This window comes from Bufo bufo, chromosome 11 (assembly GCF_905171765.1).
Source record: "Bufo bufo chromosome 11, aBufBuf1.1, whole genome shotgun sequence".
NCBI classification, from domain to species: domain Eukaryota; kingdom Metazoa; phylum Chordata; class Amphibia; order Anura; family Bufonidae; genus Bufo; species Bufo bufo.
The window spans coordinates 38,181,048-38,205,384 of NC_053399.1; the positions used below are offsets into that span (position 1 = coordinate 38,181,048).

At 45.8% G+C, this 24,337-nt stretch overlaps 1 protein-coding gene across 3 annotated transcripts in view; it reads right to left on the bottom strand.

Annotated features, from left to right (window-relative positions):
* Positions 1 to 342: 342 nt before the first annotated feature.
* The window catches only part of PSEN1 (presenilin 1), a 68,699-nt gene continuing 44,704 nt past the window's right edge, over positions 343 to 24,337 (bottom strand). For all 3 annotated transcript variants that reach the window (XM_040411629.1, XM_040411630.1, XM_040411631.1), the window contains 6 exons: positions 12,691 to 12,911; positions 12,440 to 12,538; positions 11,744 to 11,830; positions 10,673 to 10,843; positions 2,707 to 2,825; positions 343 to 1,277 (listed from right to left, as the gene is read on the bottom strand). In XM_040411629.1, the coding sequence (XP_040267563.1) occupies positions 1,122 to 1,277; positions 2,707 to 2,825; positions 10,673 to 10,843; positions 11,744 to 11,830; positions 12,440 to 12,538; positions 12,691 to 12,911 (853 nt within the window). In that variant the 3' untranslated portion in view covers positions 343 to 1,121. The remainder of the gene's footprint in view (positions 1,278 to 2,706; positions 2,826 to 10,672; positions 10,844 to 11,743; positions 11,831 to 12,439; positions 12,539 to 12,690; positions 12,912 to 24,337) is intronic.

Sequence of the window (24,337 nt, forward strand, 5' to 3'; positions counted from 1 at the left end):
TTTCGTTCATATTCTCCAGTGTCACACTTTAAAACGCAGTCAAAGTGATGAAAAGCACGAAGGCAAAACAGTAGTTTTGAGAAGCTGGAGAGTAAAGCATCACTGTCCTGAGTCTGCATCAGAACCGCTCCCACAGCATCTGCAACGGGAGGAGATGATCCAAGATCTGGTTTTACTTTTACAATCCCCATTTCCCAGATGCCATCATGCTGCATAAAGAGCTTGCAGCTAAACTTCTGCCAGGGTTCTCAGTAGTGACTATGTACCAATAAACAGTGTAATCAAACAAAAAACTATAAAAAAAAAACAAAAAAAACCTTGCATTTATAGCATACAAAAGAAAACAAAATCATGCATTTTTATTTTTTTTCCCCTTGCTGTGCTGTAGTGCGACATCTCTCCTGTAGGAAAGTACAGTAAAACGAGGTATATTTCTAAAAGGGTCATAACATAAGCACAGACAGTATAAGATAGCATTTCTCCCAGTTGACTTTGCATGAAAAAAAAATAAAAAAAAAATGATTGAGCCAGACATTCACCTTAAAGTTTTGGTGTCCTCCAATAGAGTTTACTACGGGAAGATCATATTTGTTCTAGAGCGTATTGCTTTAAATTAAAGTATTTGCAATTCACACAGTGGGAACTTCAGCCACCACTTTCAACCTTTTGTACTTGTGGAAGGAAATAAACTAAAAATCCTCGGAACGGTGTTCACACCATTTTACCATCCTTTGGTCTTCCCTTTTATCTTGTCACTTAAGAAGTTTCTCACTTTTCTGGAAACAGCCTATATTACATGGGAAAGGGTTTCTTGCGTTGCCTCGAAAGACTCCTTGAAATGTTTTTTTTTTGTTTTGCAGGTAAAGAAATGCCATCCTTCTGAAAACCTTTGGTCATATTAGATTTAGGTTTGATTACTGGATGAAAACGGTCCAAAAACAACCATACAAACAGTACACAGGTTCGGTGCTGTCTCAGCACAAAGGGAGTAACTACTCAAAACATTCGACTTGGGGAAAATAAACAACCAGAAAAGCAAAATGCTTCCCTTGCTTGCATCCATGAACAGTCACGCTGACGGAAACAAACGTCCGAAACAGAAAAAATAAGCTGTCTGGAGCTCAAATATAAAATTGATGGAAAGCCAACTGATCCATAAAAGGCTGCAACAAGTTGTCTGTGGCAAAGTAGAAAACAAGTCCAAATGTAATGGAGATCGGAAGGGCAGGCAATGCCTTCTTGAAGATGGCAAGGAGTAATAGGGTAAGGCACAGGCCCTGTAAAAACAGCATCATTAATCAGCGTTATAAACCAACTTTCATTGTCACCCACCATAAAATATTGAGACTTAACGGGGTTCTGCCTTTGGGGTGGAGTATTCATGAAAAAAGCATTACAGAATGGTTGGACGGAGGAATTGGCCATATAGCAAGGTGCAAATATCAGTTGAAACAGGCTACGCTATCAGTTTAGATCCCAGGGCCAGATTGTGTGCCCAAAAAGTCAATTCCCACCCTTAAAAGGAAATGTGTCACCAAAAATGTTATCTGCCAGTTAAATCCAGATGGCGACACATCTCCTTTTTTTCCAATCTGTGCATATTTTCTGATGACAGATTTTTTTAAATATATTTCCTGAACATGATTATGGGGGCGGCCATCTTGCCTGAACAGCATTTAGAGAGCATTTAAAAAATTGCTTTACGGCAGGTCCCATAGACACAATGGTCAGGAGGGGACCTCATTGACTTCTGTGCGAGAGTTTTCTAGGAGTGATCTGTGACCTGCGCAGAGGTCAGGAGGGAGCCGATAAGCTGTGATGTCACCTATTGTGAATGGTGGATCCTGTGTTGTCTGTATACAGAGGTAATATAATGAGGCTGTAAAGTTAAGCCGATAACTGCAGTAAAGTGATCTGTACAGACCAAGAAGTGGCGCCTATTAGGCTTAGTGGCCAGTGCGAAAACTGAAGGAGTTTATGTTTTTTGTTTAACTCTAGTGACATCGAAAATTAAAAATAACTACCAAAAGTTCTTTAAAAACAATAGGCCATGTTCTAATGACACATTCCCTTTAAGCTCTAAAGGTATTTACAGGAAAACATAAATGGCCATGGTGGCTCAGTGGTTAACAATGGTGCCTTGCACCGCTGGGGTCCTAAGTTCAAATCAACATCTGCATGGAGTTTGTATGTTCTCTCTGTGTTTACGTGGGTTTCCTCTGGGTATTCTGGTTTCCTTCAACACCCCAAGGGCATACAGAATTTAGACTGCGAGACCCACTGGGAACAGAGTGTGATGAGAAGGTCTGTAAAATGCTGCAAAATACGTCAGCGCTATATAGAGGAGTAAAGTAAATATAAAAACCGAGGGCATGCAGAGCAGAATATGCCTCATAGTAATAATACGGTAGGTTCCCTCTCCTGGGGTTGGTTCTCATGATCATATCCCACCATGAAGAAGGTTGACGAAGTATTTTTCTCCCCAAAAAGCACAGTGGTTCTCCCTTCTTGTTTGCAAACCCCGATAAATGAGTGCTTTGCACAAATTAGAACTATTAATAAAAAAAAAGGGACAGGACCAACCTGAGATGGGAATTATTACACATCGGCTTGAATGAGAATCAGCAAGGGTGGATGTGTTTATTAAAATAAAATAAAAACACAACAAAAGAAACAACAAAAAAGGAATTGTGCATTTTTACTCACAATCAGTATGGCAACAAAACATGCCAGGGTCGTATTCCAGTCCCCACTGGCTGTGGCTGAAGCTTTTCCTACAAGGACACTGTAGAAGATGAAGTCTCCAAGTCCAAGTTTCACACCCCCTGTAAGATAAATAAAAAAATATATCTAGATCAAAACTGCAATTTAATCAACAGTTTGAAATAACCATTCTAATAAAAAAAGGAGAGAAGCAAAAAAATGTTCATCTTGTCGTATTTGCTCTATACTTTCTAAGACAACATTTTACATCTGCAGCTGCACGTTCACATCGGATACTACAGGAATTGCACAAAGACTGTCAGCTCTAAACAGATGTCGCTGTAAGGGTAGAGCACAAAGCCAAGTGCAACTGAAGGTCACGAGTCGCAGCTAAAACACAGTATTTCAGACTCCATGGATTCTTATAGTTGGGATAAGGAGTTGGCATTCTTGTCTTCATTTAAAGGGGCACTATGAATGCTAAGCTCGACACTACAACAATAAAACGCTAGTGGTCTGTTGGAAGGATCTCTAGATCTGCAGTAGTAACAGAAAATTGGGAGAAATCTATGACTCTCCAAAGCAGATCAGATGCAAGAAGAATTTATGGCGAGATCATAACCATGAAATGGGTAAATGGTAGTGACACTAATTAAAAATATCGGACGCTTCAGTCCTCCTGGACCTTGGTCACATGTACTGCAGGATCAGATTGAGGACAGAAATATCAGCTGCAGATATGCTCCACATATCTTCAGCTTCAACTGATATTTTTTGTCCTCAAACTGATCCTGCAATATGATCCTACAATCACCAAGGGAGGACCAAAGCATTTTATATTTTGAGCTTTTAAAAACAGGTAATAAACCTAGAAATTAAGAGGAAGTACAAAAATTACAACTGGTCAATCTGAGGACTTCTGAAAAAAAAAAAAATAATAATAAAAAAAACTGTCACGTACAAATCTGACAGAAAGTAGAGGTCCTTCAATCCCCTCACCTTCTTTACATTAAGATTGACAGGACCTCAAGCGCCATTAGGGGAACATAAAATGGATGTCAGCTGAAAAACATACAGGACAGTTATTTTTTTGTACTACGGGACAAAACAGAATGTAATGTTTCTAGTTTTTATTTTTGTACATTTAAAGTTTTCTCACTTCAGCAAGTGGCATGTATCAAGTAGAGAAAGGCATTTACTAATGTATTATTATTATTATTCATATTGCTTCATTTGGTGGCTAGACTCATTTTTCCATCACATTATATACTTTTCACTTCCATGGTTATGACCACCCTGCAATCCAGCATCGGTGGCCATGCTTGCACACTATAGAAAAAAAGCACTGGCCCCTCTGGTGGCCAGCACCATAGGAACACACAAAGGAAGCACATTTTCCTATAGTGTGCAAGCCCGGCCAACAATCCTGGATTTTAGGGTGGTTGTAACCATGGAAACGAGACGTGTATAATATGATGGAAAAATGAGTCTAGCCAGCAAAGGAGGCAATATGGACAATCACAATACATTAACAAGTGCCTTGTATCAACTTTCACTACATGATAAATGCCATTTGCTGAAGTGAGACTACCCATTTAAGACCCCTTTACACGTACGGCCGCTCGTTCACAAAAATTGGCCAGAGCAAACGTGCTGCCATTCACCCGACAAATGATCAAACGAAAAAGTCCCGGTTTGTCAGCAGACAATTGCTCTGTCGGCCTGTGTAGAAGGGCCCTATGTGTCCACAACTCAAGTGTGCAAGAAAACGTAAGATGTCCTTAGTCCAAGCACGCTAAGACAACTCATCTGTTAGGAAATTAAACTTCAATTTATACGATCATGCTGCGTTTTTTTTCATTTTAGTGAATAGCATTATAATTCCCTAATATACTTTAGCAACATCAACATACACAAATTTGGAGAAGGGATTATAGCATCGTGTGGTTACCACCATAAGCATCTCACTCTGTCCCTGCCGCTTGTCTCACTTTCCAGTCTCTGAAAACTTCACCTACTGGAAGAATTCACAAGTGTAGTGATCTTGTGCATCCTCCCCTCAGAACTCACAACCACGACGATCCCACATCCAAAGTTTGTGTGACCACATTATTAACCTATTAATCCTTCAGGTGAACACTTTGGTAGTCACCAGTTGTCAGCACTTCAGTGCCTCAAACCTCCAAGTGATCTGACGTCAGTAATATCTGGAGAATAACCACTAATTCAATGTGCAGTTATTTGCAGCAGAATCTTATTTACTATTAGCAGCGGACCTCTTCTGGTTAGGAAAAAAAAAGGATTCTTCCAGACATGTCCTATCCAATGCAAGATCAATAGCTTACTGCGCTAAAGCATAGGCAGAGGGTGGAAATCTGTGGGGTTCTTTCGAACACTCTTGTGGTGAGTGAATAGGAAGGGTGCACACAGAGCTGCAGGAAGACCGTCTTTAATGGTATAAAAGGGTCACTGTGCTCCACCGTCTGCCATTTCATAGTAAAAGGCAGAGATGGAAGAGCCTAACTGGCCCACTCTCAAACTCACATGAACCATGTAGTAGGTCATAGAGCTTGCACATGCAACTCCCTGCAAAAACTCAGAACAAAATATGAATTTCTCTTTATATGGTCACTGTATAGGAATGAGCCGTCCCTTTGAAGTGAATGGGACGGCTTATGTATAATTACACTGCTCACCACTGTGGTTGCGTCGGCGAGCAGGTAAACAATGAAGAGAAGGCAGTGCTCGCAGGAGTGTGGCCTTCTCTTCAAAACAGCTGATCAATGGGGGTGCTGGGTGTCCTGAGGATAGGTCATCAATATAAATAAAGCGGACAGCCCCTTCAATACTAAATGAACGTGAAATAGTAAAAAAAAAAAAAAAAAAAAACACAACACAACAAACAAATTATTGTTTACTCTCATTCTGCAATTAACAGAAAGATCCCATATGTGGTGGAACACTGCTATATGGGCACACGGCAGGGTTCAAAAGTAAAGCAGCGCCCACATGGTTTTTGGAGATCTTGCTGGAATGGTTTTTAAGTGCCTTGTCCCATTTGAAGAGAATCTGTGGAACCCTTACAGTAGAAACATCTCAAATGTGACCGTATTTTGAAAACTACACCCCACAAATAATTTTGAACTAACATATGTTTTATAGAATTGAGAAACTTGTCTGTAAAAAAGAAAAATTCAATTTTCTTTAATACAAAATTGCTTTAGCCCCACTTTTTTTTTTTTTTTTTTTTTACAAGGTACGAAACAGGAGAAAAAGCTCCCCACAATTTGTTATCCTGAATACGTGGTTGTAAACTGCTGCATGGGCACATGGAAGGATTCAGAAGGGAAGGAGCATTCTTTGATTTTTGAAGGGCAGATTTTGCTGGGATGGGTCTCAGGTGCCATGTCACATTTGCAGAGCCCCAGAGGTACAAGTACTGTGTTAAACACCATAAAGTTACCCCATTTTGGAAACTAAGTACTTAAAGGCATGCACTTAAAGGTGCAGAGATTGGCTTCCCCCCACAGGTGTTTCACAAAATGTTTTAAGGATAAGACATGAAATGAAAAATGACATTTCAATTATATGTAGTTTAGTGCTAATAGGAGAAAAAGCAACCCAATGTTTCTTAAGAACGACAATACCCCCTATGTGGTCATAAACTGATGTTTGGGCACACTGCAGGGTTCAGAAGAGAAAGAGCACTATGTGGCACAATATGATGATTTATGAAGCCTGTGCTGACAACTGTAGAGGCTCTCGGGTAAAACAATAAATGGAATCACTGAGAAGTGACCCCATTTCAGAAAACTCAGCTCATAAATTTAAGTAATTTACAGAAACTAAAGTGCAGTGGAACGTGCAAAATGAAAATTTAGTTTTTCCACAGATCGCATTTCAGTGCCCAATATGCTGTGCCCAGTCAGGTCGTTACGGATGCAGTGATGTCACGGACGTACCGACACATACGGACATTCCCGCAACAGGTGGCAGGAGATCTGTGAGACTGGCAACGCGTGGTTTGATCTGACATATTTTCCTTTTGGATAAAATGACGTCTGTGTTGTTTCTGGTGCTTGCCACACCTTCTTTCCCCAGGTGTGGCTATTGTGGTAATTTTACCTTCTCTATTTATTGCTGTTTCTCCCACTATGCTTTGCGGTTTATAGCTTCTGTTGGACTTCCTGGTGCTACCAAAACCTCATTGAAGATAAGCGTTTCTCTCTCTCTCTCTATATCTATATATATAAATAATGTGTGTTGCCTTTCCCTGTCGTTTGTCATTAGGCCTGAGGGAGACTCCTGTTCGTCCTTCCCTTTGGAGGAACAGGTAGACTCAGTCCTGACATTAGTTCCGGGGTCCTATAGTTGAGATAGGATTCTAGGTATCCCATGTATGAACTTGCCTACCTTTGGGGCCTGTTCCTACTGGTAATTTGTCAGGACTGGAGTTAGGGTTTTCTCTAAGAGGTGTCCATCTTCCCACCCTAGTTTCCAGGCCCTATTCCGGTATCCCCTTTCCCTCCTATGCTCGCTGTGGTGTTTACCTCCCACACACGAGCGTGACAAGTGATTCCTAATATGTCTGTTTTCTTTTTCGGTTTTACACAATATAATCATTTTAGATTTTTTTTTTCTGGTGATGGTCTTGTACAAGAGCTCCCTTTTTTGCAGGATGAGGTGACGTTTTACATTAGTATCATTGTAGGGTACATGCAACTTAGTTGATTGCTTGATATTTTTGGGAGGCAAGGTGACAAAAAAAATGGCTGTTCAAATACTTCGACTTTAATGCTGTTTCTGTACAGCATTAAAAAGCATTGGGTCCGTGGAGCCAAAGTTCGTTGCACCCGAAGTCGCGAGAGACTTCAGGTTGAGAAGAACTTTGGCTCCGCGGAGCCAATATTCTAATGCTGTATGGAAACAGCATTAAAATGGAAGTATTTGAACGAATCAACTTCGAAAGTATGATCTAAAGGTCGATTCTCTCAAGTCTAATCCAGAGGATAGGTCATAAGTATTTAAATCCCTTTAAACTGCCGACAGTTTACATCAATGCCAGTGGTTACCACAGGGGCAAGCACAGCTCCTGCGCTCAACCGGAACTCCCTGCTGGCTACCCAGGACACCTGCACAGCAAGATGGAATATATATGTGACTGTGCTGCTCATAGAGCGGCTATGCGGTGTTTGCTCAGACCTTCTGCACATTCCTGAGAAGTGTGCTGGGGGCTATGTAACAGCACATAAGGAATCTCATTACATTGCCTATAGGGAAAAACTGTGATAAAAATAGGACTTCACACGCCTAATCATATTAGACAAACTTGCTTCATAGCACAGTTGGGTGTGGGATAGCAGACTTAAAACTATCACTATACATAGGTTCCCCAGTCCTTTACCCAGCAATATTACACACTTTACATTATACTATTTATATATTTTTTTAATATCAACAACTTCCACATCGCATACTGTGCAAAGTCACAATGTTGCATTGCAGAACTGAGAATGTATGTAGGGTGGATTCTAATACATCAATTTAATACTTATACAGAAATTAATGGTCAATTTCATTAAATCTTTATTAAAAAATGCTTAAAATACAAGTAAATTAAGATAAATCTGGTTTAATGAACTCTCTGGTTCAAGGGGGAAAAAAGAAATTCACCTTATCAGGAGTACAAATAAAACATCTGCAGACATGGAATTCATATCCATCAGTTCCCAGGCTCCTCTTCTGCCATGCTTTTTTTTTTACTTTTTATTTAGTAACCATTTCCTCCCTTAGGGAATTGAACCTGGGATCTTTTAATCCCTAATCCCTATTCCCCCTAATAAAGCTCTATCAGGGTAAACAGGACTTTACACAGCTTACCATGGAAGGCTTCAGCAGCGTCCTGGCTGCCATGGTAACCGATCGGAGCCCCACGACTTCACTGCTTGGGCTCCGATCGGAAGCTGCCACTGCCACCAATGAGGAGGGGAGGGGACCAGAGGTCGCACAATTTTTTTCCAGAAGAGTAAAAAAATACTCCTCTTAACAATTTTGAGGAGTATTTTTAGTCGCGGAGGAGTATGAACTTTGCAGTAATTCACATATATAATGCATAGGCCCACATAACGTTTTAAGGCCGATATTTCTTCAGGGAAACCATTGCTAGTCTCCCATGCAGAAATAAATGTTGACAATTTTACATTTATTCAACATCATCCACTAAACATAAGACCACTGCTGCCATACACGGCACCCACCCGACGCTGCCATACATGGCACCCACCTACTATATACAATTTACATACACAGCTCTACCTCATGCCCATTACACAGATAGTTTACTATACACACATTGCGCACACAGCTCTTGCAACATGTCCATTACACAGATAGAACTACTGTGTGCACATTACACACAGAAAACTGTACAATAGACTGGTTACACCTCCATAGCCCTGCTTTAAACACACCTTCCATACATAAAGTACCTCTGCATTCTCCACCAGCACAGTCCTACACGGAGCCCGTGTTCCCCTAACTCCTCCCACATACATGACTGATCACTCTTTGACAGGGAGCTGCGATTAGCGGCAGTTAACCCCTCAGGTGCGGCACCTGAGGGGTTAACTGCCGCTGATAGCCGGCACCCTACCTCTATGACAAGGCGCTGCAATGTGATTCTGCTGCCGGCACCAGCCTCTTACTTATCTTCATTGGTGGCGCAGTGGCCACAGCCCTTCCCCTCCTCCGCCCCTCTCTCTCCTAATTGGTGGCAGCAGCAGCACAGGGGAAGGGAGAGACTGCCTCCTTCTCCCCTGTGCTGCTGTGAGAACAAGGCGCACGCTGAGAATCGATACCAGTACAAAAGTATCATTTAGGTATCGATAATTCGATACCCAGTGCAACGCTAATCAGGATAGGTCATTAGTATTAAAATCTAGGAAAACCCCTTTAAACTGCTGGCATCAGAGTTTTCACCAATGCTAGTGGTTACCACAGGGGCAAGCACAGCTCCTGTGCCACTCAATTAGTGCACTGTACATGTACAGCGCAGTTCCGGAACTCCCTGCCGGCTACGCAGTACATGTACTCTGCAGGTATGGAAGGGGTTAAGCTGTTCTTTAATCAAAAACAGCTGTCAGAGAAGACAGGAGAGCGCTGCAGCCTTTTCTCTGGTTTTACTAGGCTGAGGATAGTTCATCAGTATAAAAATCCTGTAAAACCCCTAAAGGGTAACTGTCATGTTTTCATAAAAAAAAATTTTTTTTGCATATGTTACTGCTGCAGCAGCATTATGCATAAAGCAATCTTTAGTTTCTTCACTTACCACTGTCTTCCTTGAGTTTTTCCCTTAGTTATGGCTGTTTAAACATTTACAATATGAGTACCTTCTCAAGATGGCTCCTCTGCCAGTTCTCTGAGGCCAAAACTGCTTTCCCTCACTTCCCATACACACTTGCTGTAGCCAGCAGCTCCCTGCCAGCCAATCAGATTGGATTACTGAGAGACACGCCTCCGCACTCTGAAGCCTAATGCGGGCATGCAGTGTGAAGGACCGCCCCTCCGTCTTCCTAACCGGAGACAGACGAGCTGTAGCAACTGTCTTTTAAGGGAGCAGTGGAAAGGGACAGGAGACATTAATGAAAGCTGTTATTATAAGGTAATTACAGATCTTTTGACAATCATTGACAGACCAACTCAGGTATACATGCCTAGCTCTAATAAACTAGCAAATAAAATAAAAATATGACAGTTACCCTTTAAACCGAGGGGAGAAGGAAGGGGAAGAGAGGAAAAGAGCCTGCTTTACAGGGAACACCCACTAAGCTCTGAAATTGTGGTATCCCAACCAATGCAGAAACACCCTACACTACCTGAACCAGCCACAAGAATAAAATTTAGTATGTAGCATTACACAACGACTTAGGTAGTCTTAATTTCTCATGGATAGTACAAAGTAAATACTTACGTTCTTCAGGGTCTTCAATTGGAGGTGCATTACTAGGCAGAGCTTGCACAACTGCTCGTGACTCAGCAGTAGAGCCAATTGGGCCAATTCTGGCATCCCTTTCTTCTTCCCAGTCAGCATTGAACCCTCCATTATCTGGTGAAGCAGCGTTCACACCTGACTCTACTGGCACTTTGAAAGATACATGGATAAAAAAAAGAAACTGCTATAAACAGAGCCTACAAAACCTAGTCAAATGCAGAAACTGAGACATATAGCATGTACAACTAAAGTGTAGCCCGTGTAGGTGCTAGGCCTCTATCAATGGAATCTGGCCTTCTGCCTCCTTAACATGAATGCTGTAGCGCGAGCATTTTTTGTGTGTATACAGTTGTCATTTTATGTCTTTCATATATGTGGGATTATGCTGAGAAAGCATAGTTCATGTCGTGTTTCAGCTATTTAGATGGTCCATGTTAGATATTTTCTTCAATCAACCCCATATACTTTGCCCCATCGTGAGAACACAAGATTATACAATTACTAGTATAGATCAATAAAAGCAATGATCGTTGCACTGCATTTACTATTGGACAGTAATGGATAACACACAGAATAGGTTGGTGCTATATAAGATTATTATTATATACACTAATATTTGGAGCTCTGGAAACCAATGTCCACATGGAAATAGTATTCATCTTTGCGAATATGTTTGGAAATCTTTAGACAATACTTCAGTACAGTAAGAAGTCTCTGCATTTTTTTTATGACATGCTTTCAATAAATGATGTACACTCCAGAATGTGACCACGGGGCAATTCCTTTTAAAGGAGAGAACTAAAATTCAATTGCAATAATTCTTAGAATGTCCCATCACTAAGGAGTGTATCTGACAGGTATGTAAGAGAAGAAACTGCTTTTTTTTGTATTTTGGTCTCCATTTGCACCACAAGATTCTACCACAATGTGGAGATTGTTGTGTTCAACTGAACTTGTGTATACAAAGCAGAGAAGTCCTTGTCATCTTCGTGCAGAGACAACACATACTGTATACTATAAATCCCATCACAAGCATGAAGACTACATTACCTTGTGAGTTGTATGATGGCTTATTTGACCCACTGTGTGTAAATCCAGGATCTCCATCTGCCATCTTCACTAGCCAGATCATTGTAGCTGAAGACAACATAAAAAGCAAAGATATATTACCGGTAGGTTAGGTTTTTTTCTGATTTGTTTAAGCAGATCAACATTAATGTATACCCAAGCTGATAAAATAAAAAAAAACAGCCTACTTTGCTCACAAATTCATAGGACCTGACTTCTTAACTCACAGTAGAGCTGCAAGTCAGACCATGAACATACAAAGCAAAAAATACATAAATAAAATAAAAAATAAAATGAAAATAAAATAAAAATTATATATATATATATATATATATATATATATATATATATATTTAAAATTATTTTGGGATACAAGATGCTGGATTTCCAAAACAACCTGATGGCAGGCATTTCATTAACGGCAGTCATTTGGTCTGTAATCCAGATTTCCAGTACATAGTATTGTAAGGAGATGGAGAAGGAAAAATAAATAACATGGCAAGATGAATGGAAGCGTGATTATTAGTAAAGAAAGATGCAGCTGTAATTGTTCTCTAACATAAAAGATGACCGCAAAATGATTCCTCTTCAAGGCTTGAAAGGATTTAACTCTTTTTTTTTTTTCTTTAAGACCATAGCAAATGCCCAGTGTAATCCCCTTGAATACAGCATACGTACAAGAGTAGATTAAGGCGGGGAAGAGGGTTTCATTTCTCTCCTGAGCAGTCTCCACTAGCATACGGAGGGGGCCCTTTGGACACAAAACAGCTACGAGATCTAAAACAGGAGAACAAAATCAGATTTTTATAAAAATCACAGATACTAAGCTACAAAGAGATTTTATTACAACTAACTGAATTTTGATCATTTTACTAGAAACAAATTAATCTCGTATTTCTTCATGTGGTTTAGTATGTATACACACTCACCATAAACTGATATAACTGCAAGAATAAGCCAGGCCGTCCATTCTGGAAGGTACTTGATAAACACCAAAGCCATCAATGCGCTGATCATGATGAGATAGGCCTGCTGTAGGAGCAGAGGTCCCTTCCAGTGAATGCAAATCATACCCACTACTCCAAAATTCCAGATCATCAAGGCAAGAGTGATGTAATCCATGGCCACATTGTAGGTCTTGAAGACTTCTCTGGAGAGAAGATTAGAAATATAGAATATAAAGCTAAACAACATTTAAAAGGTATGTTTGTCTGGATTTAACATCATACTGGCTATCAAGTCATATAAGGATCCAGGAAGCAAAGATCATGGTTGCCTTATATGTATATATGATTGATGTGAATGTATTCTCATGTCTGCCTGTGATATCAGAAACAAGAACGCTGTAAGAAGCTTTCAAGTACGAGAAACCAACATATCTTTGCTTCCTGGACCAGACCACTTAAACTAAATAAATAGTAAAAATAATTAAAGGGGTTGTCTCAAGAAAAATATTCTACAGTTTTCAAACCAACACCTGGATCTGAATACTTTTGTAATTAAAAATATAGATTAGCTGAGTTATTCAATAAAAATTGGATTTTTTGTACTCACCGTAAAATCCTTTTCTCGTAGTAGGCATTGGGGGACACAGCACCATGGGGACACAGCACCATGGGTATATGTCCAACTACCACTAGGAGGCGACACTAGACATAAAAAAGTGTTGGCTCCTCCCCGTTGGGCTATACCCTCTCCACAGACACTAGGCAGCTCAGTTTGTACCAAAAGCAGTAGGAGAGAGAAGAAAGGCAAGGAACCAACAACTCCCGTACCGGGAAAGATCAAGAGACCAGCCCGGAGAAGCTGAAGTAAAACAACATAGGGAGGGATCTGTGTCCCCCAATGCCTACTACGAGAAAAGGATTTTACGGTGAGTACAAAAAATCCAATTTTCTCGTGCATGGCATTGGGGGACACAGCACCATGGGACGTCCCAAAGCAGTCCCCGAGGGTGGGAAGAACAACCATGCCACCTGTGGGCATACAGGTGCGGGAGAACCATGTGACCCAACAGGAGAAAAGCACGGAATAGGCAGGAAGCCTCATAACAAGGGAGAAACTCCAAGGAGGCCACAGTGACGACTGCCAGCACCCCAGGACAAATGCCTGGGAGAAGGTCCCAAATGCAAGAAGAAGGCAAAGGAACACCCAGCTCAGCCGAAGGCTGGAGGGAAAGTAGGACAGCATCGCGTATCGGATCTACCCAACATCCCAATTGTCTCAGTCGAAAGCACAAACACCCTGAGGTCAACCCCTGAAGGGCCAGGGGAGCAAGGGAAATTGGAATCACTGAAGGCCAAACGAGAGAGTGAAGCTATAGCAAGGCTCACATGTGAGTGGAGCAGGTCTCCTCTCACCGCAAAGCAGGTGAAAAAGTTAAGCGCCCTATTGAAAGGAAAAGATCCTAAAGGCGCTAAGGGAAACCGCCAACCCCTGGAAGGGGAGGGGGTTGTAGGTAAAAACCAGGAAAAGAGAAAAGACAAGACCTGCATCCCCAACCAGGAGACGAGGAACGAGCCTCTGAAAACAAAATATCGCTGAGAAGCGCAAGACCGGAGAAACTCTGGCGAAACTCATTATCAGGGAAGAAGGGAACCAGATGCAAGCCCAGGAAATCTCAGCAGGGGCACACTGGGGAGAGGGAAGCCATAGCAAGGCTCACATATGAAGGGAGCAGGACCCCCCCCCCCCCCCCACCGCGAAGCAGGTGATGAAGATAAACGTCCTATTGGAAAGAGAAAACTCCCAAAGGCGCTAAGGAAAACCGCCAACCCTTGGAAAGGGAGGGGTTAGGAAGTAAAGGCCAAGTAAAAAGAAAAAAATAAGAGAAGACCTGCATCCCAAAACCAGGAGACGAGGAACGAGCCCCTGAAAATAAAATAATCGCTGAGAAGCGCAAGACCGGAGAAACTCCGGCCAAATGAAGTATCAGGGAGGTGCAGGGCAAGGAAATCTCAGCAGGGATACACTGGACTGAGAGACATGGGAGGAGAAGGAGAGTACTCCCAAAAGTCTAAGGAGGAAGGCTCTACAAACAGGAGGGGTCCCTCCCGAAGGATACCATAAGGTGGAAATGCAAACCGTAGCACTAAACCACTCAACACCAGGTACTTGAAGTGGGAGGATGGGAAGACAGACATGAATCCCATGAGGTCCAAAAGGCTATTGGAACCCGCAAGGGGAACAATCAACCCAGGTCCCTTCCCAAACAACGATAATCCTACAGAATCTGAGTGATCAAATGAACGGTGACAGGGACTCCAGAAAGGAGTACCCGCAATGGGCTCACAAGGAACCAGGAACTGAACCACCAGAGGACAACAAAAACCAGAATATCCAAGAAAAAATGAAAAGAACCACCCTATGGGAAGGAATTGGCCATGGACAACTAGCCATTCAAAGAATAGTGGCTAGCAATCAGCATACATTGTCCCGGGGAGGGCAAATACAGCGGCTTGGGTTGTACCACTAAAACAGACGCCCATATGCATAAGGAATGGTGAAGTCGCTATAAAAGAAGCGGGAGTGACTACACGAAATGTAGAAACCAGCTGCGACCGACATACAGAAGGCTCCCAGGGGGAGAGAGTACCGGATGGGCGAGGACAATAGTAAGGTCCCAAAGGACTGCCCTCTGTTAGATAGTACAACTAAGCATAGAAATAAGGGAACACCCGGACCCAGAAGGAACTACGGAACCCTGTCCTATGTCAGAGCAATCAGCAGAAAATTCACCTACCAGGCAGGTGTGTGACGCTCAGTGGTTCTGTCCCTGACTCATCAGGGAGGACGTCCAGCGAGGAAATGTCGCTGACCCCAGGAGGATTCCGTGTGGCGGAGGACATCAAGTGATGGCCGAAAAACTACCGCAGCGGCCGGAGCTCAGCAAGCTACGTATCCCAACAAGGAGAAGATCCAGTGGAGATCACTGTACTCCACGAGGAATGGTCCGCCCTGTAATAGGAAACGCGGATACTCCTTTATAATATGTGGAACGCGGAGTGCAGCCGAAAGTAGTATTTGATAAGGATGGCAATAGCAACCTTAGCACAAAAACCAACAACCACCAGGCCATGGTGTAGGGAGCGTGGTTGTATGTGGACCACCCACCAGATCAGAACAGATCAGTCATGTACTGGGTACACCAGAAGTAGAAATAGACCGACAAGGAGGAGGTTGGGCTGGCCCACCCCTGCCAGATATGGCTACCATATTAGAGCTGAACCAGGATGCCGAAAAGGGAAGTAACCAACATCCGCAGCACAGATTAGTGCCCGGGGAAGGAAGCACCCAGTAATACAGAAACCGTATGGGCCACAGATTGCACCATAGTGCCCAGCACGTGGGTTGAACGGTGACAGGGACACTAAAAATACACGCCGAAAACCGAGGTAAAGTGGCTGCATGTTGCACACTAAGGAGGGTGGAAACATAGCCACAGCATCCAGGAATGCAACCGCATTTGGAGGGTACAGGTCCTCAACCTGTAAGGTAGAAATGAGGCTGTGTAGTGTAGAGATACGACCAGACCGGTGCAATGGGTACAGCATCTGGAGATGGCCGAGGTACTAGGTCTAAGATTAGAGCGATGGGTCCACATGGAGCACCCTAGGACCAGAGAAGTGCAACGGCTGCCACGTTAGCTATGGCACTTATATTTCGCTCGGGAAGGGAAAAATAGGGCCACACGGTACCACAAGGAATGACAGGTGCACACCACAACAAGGTAAGTGCAATGGCAACTGAAGAATGCCCTCTATTTCACCTAAATAGAGGGAAATAGGGCCGCATGGCACACCATAGAGCCCGACAGGTGTAACGGCTGCAGCATCAGAGACGGTGCAGAAACTCACCTAAGAAGGGAGTAAGATGGCTGTTTGGTGCACTCTAGATGAGGTTGCAGTGGCAACGGCACTACAAAGTGGCCTCAATATCTCGCACCATAAGGCCAAACAGAAGCAACGGCTACAGCTCCTGGAGATAGAGAGGTTAAATAAAAATGAAGGGCACAAGGTGGTAGCCTGGTGTCCACTAGAACCAAACAGAGGCAATTGCACAGCAATTCAGAGTAGCCTCTATATCTCGCCGGAAAGGGAGAAATAGTGCCGCACGGAACAATAGAGCCCGCCAGGGATACTGGATACAGCATCAGGAGATAGTGTAGGGACTCTACCCATGAAGGGAGCAAGGTGGCTGGAAACAGACAGGTGCAATTGCTACAGCAATTGAAGGCGGCCTGTGTATCTCGCCCGGTAGGGGGAAATAGTGCCGCATGGGACACCTAACCAGTCAGCAGGAACTATGAAAGTAACAAGGCAGCTGAAAACAGACAGATGTAATCGCCACGGCATAAAGGCCGGCCTGTATTCTCTGGTACAGGCACTACAAAAGAACCCTTAGAGGCCGAGAAGGGGAGCCAACCCTACAAGTGGCGTTTGCCTGAACTATCAGCTTGCCTAGAACATAGCCCCTGGATAGGGGCCAGGAAGGTCTGTCGTGCACAGCCTACGAGGGCGTACATACCAGAGACACCGCGTAGGTGTCCCAGCTGCTAAGCACGGTGACGGCTGCCTTACCTGTGCGGTAATTACCTGTGCAGGAGGGCGCCATCTGAAAGTCCACTAGAGGGGCACCAAACCTGGTAGGGTAGGAACCACTATGCACGTTTGACTTGACCACGCAGAGGATTCTGCATGGTGGAAGACCGCCTGATGCTCTGTTCCGAGGGAATCGGTGCAGAGGTGTCCCCAGAGGCAACTGACAGAAGGCTTCGTCACCAGTCTCCGGCCTGTCCTGGGGGACCCGAAGATGCCGGGGAGGGGTGGAAGCTAGTTGAGACCACCCAAGGGTGGTCCATGGGCTACTCTTTGCGGGACCCTGTATCTTAGCGTGCGCGTGGCACAGGGGGGGAAGGAGACCGCAATTTATAGGTAGCGCTCTAGCGAATCCGCCAGGGACTGAAGGATCGCCATGGAGGGAGCCCATTCGCGCGGGAGGGGGCCCTACCACGTGGAAACCTCCGTAGACAACGGACGCACGAAAATCGTGGCGATCCGATACGGAGGCCGGGAGAGGAGGGCCCCATAGAGCAGCAGGGCTGACCATCTAACCCCGGAAACAACATTTCCCAAGAGGTGCTGCAGCAGCTATATAGTAGGCAGGAAACCTCATTCAGGTGGCAGGGCTGCAGGAGAATGCAGCAATAGAGAGGGGAGAGAGGGAAGGGGCCTGTGGAGCAATCAGCCAGAGGCTGCCTACCGGACCCCAGGAGTTGTGCAGCGCACCGAGCGCAGAAGATGGCGACCGGAGATAGCAGGAGCCGGCGACCGCAGAAAGAAGGAGCCGACAGCCGGAGAAAGAACCGCCTCTCAGAGAGAGAGCAGAGAACCTGGGGCCGGCTTGGCAGGCAGAAGAGGCCCCTCCCAGGCTCCCCCCACGGAGGGGAGGAGACGTGAGAAAGCCCGGGAAGAGAAAAAGTGGGCGGGGAGTTGCGGCCTAGTAGGCCCGAAAAGCCGGGGACTAAAGTAATGGAGCGCGGCCGGGAGCGAACGGCCGCGACCGCGATAGTGCCCCAGAATTGCCGCGACGAACGGGGGCCAGGTGGGGGAGAGAGCTGAGGAAGAGACCCCCAGGGAGAGAAACAACGGAAGGCCAGGGGCTTCAGGGGCCAGGATACAGCTGAGAGAAAAAACCCACAAGCTAGCAGAGGCAAGGCAGCTTATCAGAGGCAAGTCATTGTCCCACACAGCAATAAAGCTGTATCATGTATCCGGGAAGGGAACATGAGGGGGGAACGCGTCCAGGCCCGGGAAGGAGGGTGGGATCCCTAATCTAACATACTCACCCTCAGACGTCTTCAGGCGCAGCAGTAACCACCCCCTCGGCGGACTCAACACGGGAACCGTGGGACTGCCGGAATTCCACTGCGGAAGCAGATTTGGGGACTGGGTGGCTGCCAGGTACCTGAGTACGCGCCCGCAGGGGGGCAACTAAAGTGGAACACGATGGAGCCACCCCTGCCGCAGGCCGAAACCTGCAGAGAAAGAAAAAATGATTAAAGAAAAAATAAAATAAAAAAGTAGCAGGATGACCTGCACAAAAAAGCAGGTCAGGTCTGCCTCCTATGGACACTAGAACAAAACTGGGCTGCCTAGTGTCTGTGGAGAGGGTATAGCCCAACGGGGAGGAGCCAACACTTTTTTATGTCTAGTGTCGCCTCCTAGTGGTAGTTGGACATATACCCATGGTGCTGTGTCCCCATGGTGCTGTGTCCCCCAATGCCATGCACGAGAAATGTCTGTATAGCGCCACCTGCTGTTTTTTTTCTTATTTCTTTGTCCAGCTCACAGAGATAGCCAGACATGCTCCGTTTCATCCTCCTGAGCTGTGATAGGGAGAGCATGGACACGCCCCCTGAGCTGTGATAGGGAGAGCTGAGACACGGCCCCTGAGCTGCGATAGGGAGAGCCGAGACACGCCCCCTGGGCTGCGATAGGGAGAGCTGAGACACGCCCCCTGGGCTGCAGCAGAAAAGACACGCCCCCTGAGTTGTCAGCTTGATATAAATCTAGCAGAACAATTAATGGGGAGATCTCTGGACCCATGTAAGGTACACGGCTGGCTCTAGCTTTGTTAGAAAGAGATTGTCATGTACTAAATGATGTCTGATTTTCATTTTTTACATTAGTCATGGGATGACCCCTTTAAGTCTTTAGTAAAGTTGTTAAAATATTTATTTCATTATTAATGGCTGCCATTACAAGAACCGTAGTACTGTAGTTTTCGCCTAAACTTTCCAGACTCCAGAACAGCACATATACAAAGACAGGGATAAGATACTGTAGTGCTGCATAACTAAGCTGAATTGTCATTCAGGAGGATAATAAACCTAGTGACAACCCTGATGGAAGCAGTAACAGTGACTATACGGTAGTCGCTCAACTTTCTCACAAATTAATGAAAAAGGACTAAATGAATAACTAACTACACAATAAAGATAGACCACATCACTGTATATTAAATGGTCATAACAATTAAAGAGAATCTGTCACCTGCGACCTATCTGTTAAACTATTAGCATAGACAAATAACTGTGGTGCACCAGATTAAAACACAGTTTTTCTTTCTCGCCCATATTCATTGGGGGACACAGGAACCGTGGGTATAGCTATGTCCTCTAGGAAGCGTTGACACTAGTAAAAGCTGTTAGCTCCTCCCCTGGCAGCTATACCCCCTCCAGCCTGGGGAGAGAGCTTCAGTTTTTTCTAGTGTCAATAGGAGGCAAGACCTCCCTGCTCTGCAGGGATCTCCTGAAGACTTTTTATTTTGGTTTATTTTTTTCTTTTCTTTTAGGTGGGAGACAGTGGTCGCCTCATCTCCCTGTTCTCCTGGGGGGAGCACGCCAGCGTTGGTTTCGCCACGCTGCCTCCTCCCCCCACAAGAATACAAGGTGGACCAGGGCAGCCTCGCTCCCCTGCTCCCGCCAGCCAAAGGGTCACCTAGGTCCGCAAAGAGAAGACCCTCCCGCCATACCAGACTCCTGCCACTCCGATGCCAGCTGCTGAGGTGACCCTGCTGGAGAAGGTGACCTTATAGGCCCACTTAGGGAGGGTGAAGAGAAGAGGATGAAGATTAGGTGAGTACACGGGATTAGGTAAGTATAAAGCCCTCTTCTCCGTCCCTCCCTCCATCTCTCAAGGGTTAATGGCCAGGGGACTTTATTTAGCTAGGGACTAGACCCCTAAGTAGAGAAGGGGTTAATCCGGCGGGCACCATGCGCCACCAAGACACGCGGACCCTCTCTCTCACTTCCCCTCTAGGCCGACGGCTGTCCGGCTCAGAGGGTTAATGTATCTTCTCCCCGGGCACCTCCAGCGAAAGACTGGAGCGCAGGGCGACTCCCACTGCAGTGTCCACCAGATTCCTCCCCTTTCGGGAGCGGGCGCCAAGCGCGCCGCTCCGAAAGGGTTAATGCCGTTTACCTATCGCGGACGCCTGAGCCCTTGCGGGAGTCTCGCGCCGCGAGGCACTTACTCTACATGGGAGCACAAACGAGTTCCCGACCGCAGGGTGAACATCCCGGTTTCCGGGCGCCGAAAAACTTTAGGCTCCGGCTTCAAATGGGGCCTACAGGTTCTTCCTCCCCTGTGTCATTCCGGCCGTAGGGCAGCTCCTCCGGCCGGAAGGTGTATGACGCGCACCGCTCCGGCTGGCTTTCAGTACAGAGGGCGATCATATTGCACAGTTAACCCCTTCCTGCCTCTTATCACTTGAGGCTAGGCATACCAGTTAAAAAAAAAAAAGGGGAGAAATAAAAACAAACGTTTACATCCATACGGGAACTACTCCCCTCAGTCACAATCCACTCTGACTGTGCGGCACCCTGATGGGACTGTGCCCCATTCCGGATCACGTGATGGCCTTTCATAGTTTCCCAATCCGCTCTCCGCGGTGGGAGAGGTGTGGCTGGCTATCAAGGAGAATGATGAGGAGGATCCCCGCCTGCGCAATACAGTGAAGGACACCTGTAGAACCCCCACTCCGCCCTCTGGGGCCGTTTGGTTGATAATCCTCCACCTGCGTAATCCAGTGGAGGACCTCTGACAGTTCCCAACCAACCCTCCGGGGTAGCTTGGTTGATTATTTTCCACCGGTGCAATCCAGTCGAGGACCTCTGGAGTTCCCAATCCACCCTCCGGGGTCGTTTGGTTGATAATGCACCGCCTGCACAATCCAATTGAGGACCTCTAGACTTCCCATTCCACCCCCTGGGTAGTTTGGTTGATAATCCTCCACCTATGCATTTCAATAAAGGACTTCTATCCACCCTTCCGGGTCGTTTGGTTGATAATTCTCCACCTGCGTAATCCAGTGGAGGACCTTTGGCACTTCCAAATCCACCATCCAGGGTTGTTTGGTGATAATACATTGCCTGCGCAATCCAGTGGATGGACCTCTAGACTTCATATTCCACCCCCTGGGTAGTTTGGTTGATAAGCCCCCACCTGCGCAGTTCACAACTGCCAGGGGCGAGGTTCTGAGTGGTAGACTTACGCGCACATGTCCAGGCTTTCCTTCCATATGCAGAGTCATTGCACTTCTACGGGATACAGTACTCGCCTTTATATCTGTCCCCTTCCTTAAGTGGACTGAGTACGATAACACTGGTGTTCGGTGCCAGATGTATTTTTCCCCCCTTCTTAGGTGGCGGAATTGCATCTTCACTGGGTTCAGTACCTGACGTATGCATTAGCCCCTTCCATAGGTGGCGCGATGACATTATCTCTGGTTGCAACGTCTGCTGTAGGCATTACCCACGGGTTACAGGATTCGATATATGCACTAGTTCCGCCGTAGGCATCGCCCCCCCCCCCCCCCCCTTCATAGGTGGAGTATTTTTCCTTCCACTGGCTTAAGTACTTGCCGTATGCATTCCACCTTCCATAGGTAGGGTAATTGCACTACCATTGGATTCGGTCCCGACTGTCACGATGTTCCTTTCCATAGGTGGAGTGTTGCACATCACTGTGTGTTGCATTACCCCCTTCCACTAGTGATCCACTAGCGGGAGAATAATGAGCATCTTGGGATGCCGCAATTCATCTGAACAATGGCTTCTACAGGATAGTCTCAGGCCTCCCCCTCAGTTTTGCGCTGACAGGGCAAGCGCTGGCTACTACTGTGGGAGTGGTAATTGCTTTATGGGGTGCTTACTGCACAGCTCTTCGCAGGTGGCGGATTCTTCTAGTACTGAATTCGGTGGCCTCTGCGGGTGGCCCCTCCTTTGCTGGAGTAGGGGGCTAGCAATTCAGTATGACTCCCCTTGCCTGGCTTCCTGGATGCCTTATTTTCTTTCGCATGTGGGGCGTGGCACTAGTCGGTACCCGCGGGTGCCCGGTACTCTTCATCTAGTGGCATATGGGTACCGCCAGTGGATACGGTGGCTATTCCACTTTGTATCCTCTTCTTTTTGGTGCTGGTTTTGGGCAGGATTATAACTTCCTCTGCCTTCAGGGGGTTACCTAGCAACACTTGTGTCCCGCCACTGTTCCAGTCGGTCATGAATTTGTCCGCATCAATACGTAGTGCGTACACCATTGCACTAATATGGTGCGTGCGTTCCACAGAGTTGTGTGTTTTCGCTGATTCTGTATTCTCTATCCACCACTCCTCCTTATTGGGAAAGTGCTTATGCTGGCACGCAGGGGCAGATTTTACGCTAAGGCTCGAGTTCGTGGTCGCTGCAGTGAAGCATTATCCTCAGGTGGGGGTCCTACCCTGGCATTAGCTTGGCAGTTGCTCCTGTTCAGCGCCCCTCCAGGTAGAGTTTTTAAGGCTCATAGCAACCCCACATGCCTTAGTGGCTCCTATGTTACTGCCTTCCCTCATCTGCATTGTACAGGGTATTCGTTGTGGCATTCCATTCCCCTTTTACAGGGAATCCTTCCCATTGGTCCTGGGTGTGCTTACTGTGTCTACACGAAGCTTCCCACCCTTCTCCCGAACCAGAGATCCAGAAGCATGCGGCGTGGTCGTCCTGCTCTCCCCTTGGTAGGAGTTTCCCTCCTCTACATGTTTTGTCCTTCCCCTCCTATTCAGGGTTTTACGGAAGATCATCACGGACGGCATTCCGACATTCCTAGTTGCTCCGGATTGGCAACGTACAACAACCTCGTTCTCCTTCTAGGAGACGTCCCTTGGTTACTGCCGCTTGGTTCTTAGCAGGGTCAAATGTTGGCGTTTTCTATCTTTTTCCAGCATCCTCTGGCCCCCTAGGGCCTGTAAGAACCTTCTTTCTGGGAGTGGCACATACGGTCCCTCCGTGACGACCTCTTTTAACGCCTTCGGATCTGAATTAGTCCTCTCAGTGCGCCAGGCTTCCTCCTGAGCCCTTGCGGGGGTTGTTCACTCAGACTCCTGCCCTGGAAGGTAGTTTTTTCTGGTTGCTGTCACATCCATTAGATGGGTGTCCAAGTTGGGGGCGTTCTCTTCCAGAGAACCCTTCCTGGTTATTCATAGGGACAAATGGTTTTCCGGCCGGTCCCTTATTTTCTTCCGAAGGTGGTCTCTGACTTCCATATTAATGAGGAAATTCCTTCCCTCATTGTCTTCATGTCCTTCATACCCTAAGGAACATGAGTTACACCATTTGGACGTTCTCGGAGCTCTGAAGATTTATTTAGCAGCCTCCGGTCCCTTCCGCTGTAAGGACTCCCTTTTTTGTCTTACGGAGGGTCCTCGCAAGGGATTGGCGGCCTCCAAGGTGGAAATCGCACGTTGGATTCGATCTGCGTTTGCTGGCGCATACTGCGCCCGGGGCAGGGTTCCGCCCTTAGGTGTCATGGCTCACTCCCCCAGGGCGGTGGGCACATCTTGGGCTCGGAGGGATCACGTTTCAGCTGCACAATCGTGTAATCTTGTCCTCCTTACACACATTCACAAGATTTTACCAGGTGCATACTTTGCATCGGTGGATGCCTTTTTATTGATCCGAGGCACCGTTCCCAACTTAGGATACATTTTCCTAATATGCAAATAAGGCATTTGGTGCAATGAGGGCATTACCATTGCTTC